Consider the following 8,334-nt stretch of genomic DNA (forward strand, 5'->3'; position numbering starts at 1 on the left):
AAAAATGAAAGCTAATTCAAGAGTTGATATTGAATTACACTTTTTCAAAGATTAATTGATGCAACATGACACTGCTGTCATACCATATACGTCCTGCTTTGGGAATAATGAGAAATATGGCATTTTTAAAGAAATGTCTTGAGGGTGCATATAGCGGTATATAGATTATGATTCACTGTACAAACCGTGGCAATTTGCTTTAAACTGTAAATTTTTTTTTTTTTTTCTAAAACGGACTGGAAAACCAACCATACAGTTTTATGGTTCTTAGTTTTGATCGCTTTTCTTTTGCTAACATTTTTTGTGCTTGCTGAGAGGAGTAGATTTTGTAGTTTTGGTGTTTGTTTGGTTGGTTGTCTGTTCTTTTTTTTAAGTTATGGTGGTCAGATTTTTTGCCAATTATTTAATTGTACATTAAAATATGTTTGTACCATTCAAAAATAATTGGCTTCTTGTGTGATGTAATTCTTACATTGTAGATGTGGAGCTGGAACAATGTCAACCTAAGGTAGTTTGAAACTAAATTAAGTCCACACAGTGCTATACATTGCTGATTAAATATAAAAATGTAATGGATAATGATACAGTTACACCAAGGTTTTATTTATGGCATCATAATACCAAGTTTTCCATTTTAAAGTGCAAATACTCTTAGCAAAAGCAACCACAGACATTTGGCACAGACATAGTCTATCAAATATATACAGGTCAGATGATGTCAGATACTAAACAGTTGAGCCCCCAGAGATGGACATTCCTAGAGGCTAAATATACATCTACCTCAATATAGAAATCAATATTATTTTTGCCTTCGGGTCTCAGTTTTCATCTTGGACTAAAATAACACCAAATACAAACAGTAGTCAAGTTAAATCTAACATGGTAGACTTCTGTGCAAGATGGTGCATACTTAAAAAAAAATTGCACAAACACTGCAAATAGATGTGAGATATTAGCAAGCAAATGCTGGGGAAAAAATTTAATGCAACTTTACTTCATACACATTATTATGCTCAAAGTTAGAACATAATTGTGCAATGATGAGTGCAGATTTTCCCCCCCACACCATTATATTTTGTTTATGAAGTATCAAGGATGGCAAACTGTGTTTAAACGCTGTATTTTATATTTCACATATTTGAGGTATCAGTAGGCCACTAATTCTAATTTACTGCATGAGCTGGTGTGCAATTTAAATTGAAGGTCAAGATTAGAACATGTTTACCAAGTATATTTTCTGACCCTGGACCACAAAACCAGTCTTAAGTGTGAATTTTTCAAATTTGAGATTTATATATCATCTGAAAGCTGAATAAATAAGCTTTCCATTGATGTATGGTTTATTAGGATCGGACAATAATTGGCAGATATACAACTATTTGAAAATCTGGAATCTGAGGGTGCAAAAAACAAAACAAAAACGAAATACTGAGAAAATCACCTTTAATGTTGTCCAAATGAATTCTTAGCAATGCATATTACTTATCAGAAATTACCTTTTGTTACATTTACAGTACAGTAGGAAATACACAAAATATCTTCATGGAACACGATCTTAATATTTGAATGATTTTAGGCATAAAGAAAAATCGATAATTTTGACCCATACAATGATTTTTCTATTATGCCAAAAATCATTAGGATATAAAGTAAAGATCACGTTCCATAAATTTTTTTTTGTAAATTTTTCTACTATAAATATATTAAAACAATGTGCATTGCTGAATTTTCTCAATATTTTGATTTTTTTGCACCCTCAGATTCAAGATTTTCCAATAGTTGTAAATCTTGTCCTATCCTAATAAACCATACATCAATGGAAAGCTTAGTTATTCACCTCTCAGATGATGTAAAAACCTCTTTTGAAAAATGTACCCTTATGACTAGTTTTGTGGTCCAGGGTCACACACACAAACACACACATATCCATGTAATGTGAATGTGTATGTGACAGCTTGGCTTTTAGGAATACTTAATTGTGTGACTTACTCTGAACTACCATTATGTATTGCATGCAAATACATGACTAGACCAAATGAAGTTTATCCCATTTAGTTAAATCTGTCAACTTCACCGAGATCCAGTTTCAGAGAACTGGCTTGATTTGTTTCATGGTCAATACAAGTTAACAATTTCATCATACTATCAGTATTGTCATTAGATGGACTGTTACTTTGATTGATTGTAAACGCTGAAACATTTTGGAACGTTTTAACTCATTTAGAACTAATAGTGCAAGTAAATGTAGTCTGAAACACTGGCGGAAGTTGTGCAAACACATAATCAACAATGCAAAACAAGGGATGTACCAATTCTTGTTCCTCCTCGTTCTGACCACCCTTAGTCTCTGTAATGTTCGATCTCCATCTCCCAGCTCCTGAAGAAGCCCGTTGCTACCAAGGCCTCTCTAAAAGTCACAGTCAGTGAGTTGATGGTGATATCTGTCACGATGACCTCCTCTGGGCCCATAACTGGACTCCAGTCTTCAGGTAAAGGAGATCTAGTCATTGCCTCCGATTCAGTTGTTGGACTCCAGCATCCTCTCCTGACGTGATCTGAGACACAGAGGACATTTTGTACATATTTTGACCTTCATCATGTTATATAAATATAAAATACATTATAAATATTACATTTTTGAAAGAAGTCTCTATCTGGATTTATTGACTAACAAAAAGTTCAAAAAAAATTGCATTTATTTGAAATTGAAATACTTTGTCACATAAAAACCATCTTTACTGTCAATTTTGATCAATTGAATACATTCTCAATAAAAGTATTGATGTTTTGTTTTAAATTTTAGCTTTGCCATTGCAGGAATAAAATACATTTTAAAATATATTACAATATTAACAGTACTAAGGTAGAATTATTATAGAAATAATAAATAACAGAAAAGTTATTTGTAATAAAATGCCTTAATAAAAGGTCACAATAGTATTTTACTGTATTTTTGATCAAATTAATTATGGCTTACTGAACATAATAGACTTCTTTCAAAAACTTAATGTAAATTAACATTTTTCCAAACTTTTGACTAATAGTGTACATACAGTGGAGGTCAAAAAAATCTATAAACACTTTATTTTTTTCTGAAATATTTTTAATCTTCACTCAAAATGTAAAGGAATACAAGCAGTAGATATACCAGTTATACTAACATGCCTGACAAAATAACCAAGGCATTTCAACAAAAACCTTGATTTCTCCTCTTCCACGATCTTCCATAATTTTGTAATTGTAGTGGGTTTCTTAGCTATAACTTTGTCACCAAGTATTTTCCAGCGATTTTCAGTTAAGATAAAAGAAGTTTAAAAAAAAGAAAAGAAAAGTAGGGTTTTGCCTACTACAACAACAACGACAAAAATTCCTGGATCTGTTCAAATACAGCTGTTTGTGTACCGATTTAATGTCAAGAGAGCCCCCCCCCACACTTACTGTTTAAAGTGTTGCTGCCAATTTTAGTTCCTCCTTGTCTTTTGTCCTCTTCTTCTTCCTCCTCCTCCTCCATAACCCCCTCATCATCATCGTCATCATCTTCTTCTTCTCTTCTATCCCATTCTTCCTCAGAAGTCTCTCTGGATGTTCTCTTCTTTTTCTTGTGGTGGGTTAATCGTTGATAAATACAAGCCCCTGTGGACTGGAACCTAGGGTCAAGCGAGAGCTCCTCGGCATCTTTCTGTGCGCTGGGCAGATCCATTGTGTAAATGTTACTCTTCGAGACAGCAATATGTGGATAGACACAGAATTGTTATTAATAACTATAACTACAACTATGAAAACATTTTTGTTCATTAAAGTAAAGATTATAAAGCTTATATTAGATTAAACAAATATTCGATGGAAAACTTATTTCAGTTAGTTGTCAAGGCAGCATTTTTAAGTTTCGTTTTGATTAACTGGAAATAAAATAAAAAACTACAATTGTAGTAAAAACTAAAATGAAAATAAACTAGATCTAAATAATATATTAAAAAAAGAAAAAAAATAATAAAAATTTAAATTTAAAGTAGACAAATAAAGGTTAATATTAATAAAACTATAATGGTATATAAATAATACTTAACACTGGACAGACATGATTTTAATGATTTGAATTTAGCAGGGAAATAATCACAGTAATGAGGATGTTGGAGTGGTCATTACCTGCATGAAGAGTCTTTTCGGTTTTGGGCCTCTTTTACGACACCTCACTGACATTTCTCTCTGTTCTCTGTTTGCAATTAGAAATAATGAGTAAATGCAGTGTGGACGAATTAATATACTAGTGGCTGAAAGTGAAAGAAAGAATGAATAAGGAAATTTCATTTTTATAACTGCTCACTTTTCCTCATACGCTAAAACCAGTCGAGGGTCTAGAATGTGCTCCTCTGGCTCCCATGTGCTGTACCTTTAAAGTCATTAAAACATAAAAAAACGGCCACATATACATATTTATTGACCATGTCCGTAGCCAGCTATGAGGTCACCGAGGTCCGGACCTCGGTAAATGTTTCATGTCCAAAAATACAATTTGTTCTCTAAATGACTAATCTGCTGTTTAAAGCTCTGAGTGTCTGCGTGTATAATAAGGTTTAGACAGTTTGCAAGAATGTTTAGTGGGAGACGCTGGCAGAGTGAACGAGGCATGAGAGAATTGCGAGTGACGGAGCAGGCTCACCGTGTTGCCAGATCCAGTTATTATAAGCATCTTTGGACTTGTCTTTTCTACTTTCAACGAGAAGTTGCAGTTTAAGGGGGTCATATGATGCAATTTAAATTTTTCCTTTCTCTTTGGAGTGTTACATGCTTGGTGCATAAAGAAGATCTGTAAAGTTGCAAAAACTAAAGTCTCAAATCCAAAGATATATCCTTTATCAAAGTTAAGAGATAACCACGCCCTCCTAAAACGGCTAATTCTAACACACCCCCACATGTCTACGTCACTATGTGGGTAGATTTGCATAAAGCCGGCCAAATGTTCACGCAAAAAAAAAACAAAGAAGGCATAACCTTCTTTCTCGTTGTAGTAATGTTGTTGCAGCGCTACCATGTTATAGAGATGCTGTGTGTTTCGTTGTGAAAGTGAAACTACTTTGTTTAGCCTTCCAAAAGAGGATGATATCCACTTCATCATAGAGCTGAGAGCTGATCTGTGCTGGTTTATAATGGGTTTTAATGCTCCAGCCAGTGTTCAGATGGTAAGGGGCATAACATTCCCATCACACGCTTGAGGTATTCGGGCAATCATAACGCACTGGATAGCTGGCCAATCAGAGCACATCTTGCTTTTCTGACCGATGAGCTTTGTAAAAATCAACTGTGTTTCAGAAAGTCGGGGGATAGAGGAAAAACAATAATGTACAATATTTGGAAAATAATGTGGTTTTTGAACCTTAAACCACATAAACACATTTCATTACACCAAATACACCAAAGAATGTTATTTTTAGCAACATCATATGACCCCTTTAAGATTAGCGATATCTTTATATTATCTTATTTACAAAAGTTTGAACTCATTTCGGTTTATTTATCATTTATTTCTCGGTTTTTATTTGTTTTCTTAGAAATATCAGGCAACACTGTGATCATCACAAGAACTTAAACTGACAGTAATCAAAGGAGCCGCCAGACATGTTATTGCTGACAGGATATCACATTGCTCAAGGCAAAAATCATGATATTATCTGTCAGAGACTTTATCTATCAAAACAATAGCATATGACACTAGTGCAGACAGAGATCTGTAGAACAAGAACAGCAAAGAAGAAGTCTTTCAGTGTTCGAGTTACATTTTCACAAAATCATGCTAAAAACAAAAAACAAAACATCTTTCAAAGTGTTAGTATATAATGAGTTGTATGTGGGGTTATTATATTATAATTTTCAACCCCACCCCAGACCTCACTAATTTTCAAACCCTGGCTACGGCCATGATGACATGCAAATAAATAAACAAAATATCACAGCCGCTACAGTAATTATTATTATAATAATTGTAATACTTACTTGGGAGGCCACCCTTTCCACTTCAATAAATACTCGACATGACCCTTGAGCATTAGAATAAAAAAGAAAAAACATAAATAAACCAATACTATATTTATTAAAATAACGTAAGTAAGAATTTCGATTAAACGTTTCTTCTTAATGTTTTGTTTTTGTCTTGTACGTGTGCGATGACGCAGCTACACGGTTTCGTAATAAAGCATTAAAGAGGGACGATCCCTAAACTAACAGCTCCTCCTTTTTATTTTAATCCTGAGATTTCATACGAGACCAAAAGCAACGGTAATTTATCAAACGTTATTTTAAGATAACTACATGTTTTAATTGTATTTCAAAGTAACTTAGAGCTACCTATAACCTCAAACGTTGGTTTAAAATCCAAAATAAACCTCAGGTGCTGTATCTGAATGGCTAATCCTTACGTTAGTTATTAGAGAAGCCGCGGAGTCTCCATGACTACGAATAGAATAACCACCCCATTCCAAAAGCGTGCTGTGCGACATGCGTCATCATCGAAGTTATTAACTAACGCTACAAACACACTTCTACGCTGTTGTTGTGAGGGGTACGTGTGTGTCCTCGCCCCTCGAACATGTGTGTGTGTGTGTGCAGCGGGATTGCACAGACTGAACTGTCGGTTAACACACAGCTACACGCGCATGTCACTTACCTTTTTAACTCTTTTCTTTATGATTGATTCCACAGCGAACACTTGCTCACCAATTGCAGACAGTTCCATCATTTAAGTTGTTCCCCTAAAATAATGAAGTCGCTGTCAATGTATCTTTGTTCTTTTCCTTCTTGTCGTTAAAATAACTATGAAAATGCACATGCACTGTTAGAATGGCGGCACACGTTCCCGCTCTTCCGCTGCCTTGTTTACAATTCAGTATGTTATACTTTGCACTGCTCCATTTCCTTGTACGAGATGAGTACAGTGACTTCTTAAATCTGCGACACATCTGCAGCGCGCAGCGCGCTCCCGTGCGCCACACAGCGGATTGACTTGCACCACTTTTTTTTCTAGCAGGATTTATGTGGTTAATATTGCTTATCTTTCAGATTTGTTTTTTGCAATATCAGATATTAAAAAAAGGAGTAAAGTAATATTAAATAAAACAATAAATAAACTAGTTTGTGTGAAATATTATCACAGTCTCAAATAACTATCCTATTTCAATAATTTGTAAAATGTCACTTATTTCTGAATAAGCTGAATTTTCAGCAACTGTTACTTAATTCCTCAGTGTCACATGATCTTTTAGAAATCGTTCTAGTATGCTGATTTGAAAAACATTATAATTAATCAATGTTCAAAATGGTTGTGCTGCTCAATATTTTTGTGGAATATTTGATGAATGAAAAGTTATTGTAGCTTTACAATTATGTAAAATTATTACATAAAAAAGGTAAGGGAGTATGCAAGGGAGGCTGAAAACAATGTAGAGAAAAACTGCTAAAAGCTTTAAAAAAAATAAATTAAACAAAAAATAATTAATGTAAATAGTAACAACATAAAAGTAGCTAAATATCCCATATTATTAATTCTTCACAATATAAATTGGGTCTTTATACATACAAATATATGTTTAAATTCAGGATGAGGGTCTCTCACACAGATGATCGTATATGGTAGTCTATAATGCATCTAAAAGAATGAAAATCTCCAGTGATGTATGAACAAGATAGAAAAGCAGCATCACACTGACTGCATACATACAAAGACATTTTTAATGATGTCACAGCACATTTTACATCTTACATAAAGTGCCATCATAAGCATTTTATTTGAATGGAAAACAATGGCATGAGCACATGTTGTCCCTGTCCCCCGAAAAAAGGGTTGTGGGGATTTAGATTGTCATGGCAAAGGAATCTATTCATCTCTACAGTATAACAAAGCACCCCATGTATGGACATGTGGAATGGTCCTTTTCAGTTGTAGTATCTGATTCGAGTGTCTATAATCTATTCGAAGCATTTTACATAATATGTTGAAGATCAGTGTTTCATAAGTGACATTTAATCAAGTTGGATCTGAAGATAACCTGAGATGCGTTATTAGACTTCCCTTTGTGTAAATCAGCTCCCTCTGTAAACAGTTTAAGGCCATGTCAATATCAATCAAAGATAATAAACTTTGCAAGATTTCAGAGATCTCAAACTTTCTAACTTAATTCTATTTAAAAAGTACATACAACAGTTTCCATTAATAACAAGGTTTTTGGCAGCCGAAGGTTTTTTTTTTTTTTTTAACTACCAACACTCTCACACTTTTATTTTCCTACATGTAGTCTAGGATTCATCAAGTCTAACCTTAACTGTTTAACAAGAAAGAGTGTC

General features: G+C 33.9%; 2 protein-coding genes across 10 annotated transcripts in view; one reads left to right on the forward strand and one right to left on the reverse strand.

Moving 5' to 3' along the window:
• The window catches only part of LOC128025190 (histone acetyltransferase p300), a 26,516-nt gene extending 26,072 nt beyond the window's left edge, over positions 1 to 444 (forward strand). For all 9 annotated transcript variants that reach the window (XM_052611266.1, XM_052611272.1, XM_052611273.1 and 6 more), the window contains exon 31: positions 1 to 444. This exon is cut by the window's left edge and continues 4,765 nt beyond it. The gene's annotated coding sequence lies outside the window, so the exon portion shown is untranslated.
• Positions 445 to 582: 138 nt separating this feature from the next.
• LOC128025191 (chromobox protein homolog 7) lies at positions 583 to 6,966 on the reverse strand. Its single transcript, XM_052611275.1, has 6 exons — positions 6,662 to 6,966; positions 5,992 to 6,035; positions 4,325 to 4,390; positions 4,147 to 4,213; positions 3,439 to 3,715; positions 583 to 2,555 (listed from the first exon to the last, which is right to left on the reverse strand). Exons 1-6 carry the CDS (start codon positions 6,731 to 6,733, stop codon positions 2,341 to 2,343), a joined length of 741 nt encoding a protein of 246 aa, XP_052467235.1. The 5' UTR covers positions 6,734 to 6,966; the 3' UTR covers positions 583 to 2,340.
• Between the last annotated feature and the right edge of the window lie 1,368 nt (positions 6,967 to 8,334).

The sequence above is a fragment of the Carassius gibelio genome, chromosome A12, assembly GCF_023724105.1.
Source record: "Carassius gibelio isolate Cgi1373 ecotype wild population from Czech Republic chromosome A12, carGib1.2-hapl.c, whole genome shotgun sequence".
Classification (NCBI taxonomy): Eukaryota; Metazoa; Chordata; class Actinopteri; order Cypriniformes; family Cyprinidae; genus Carassius; species Carassius gibelio.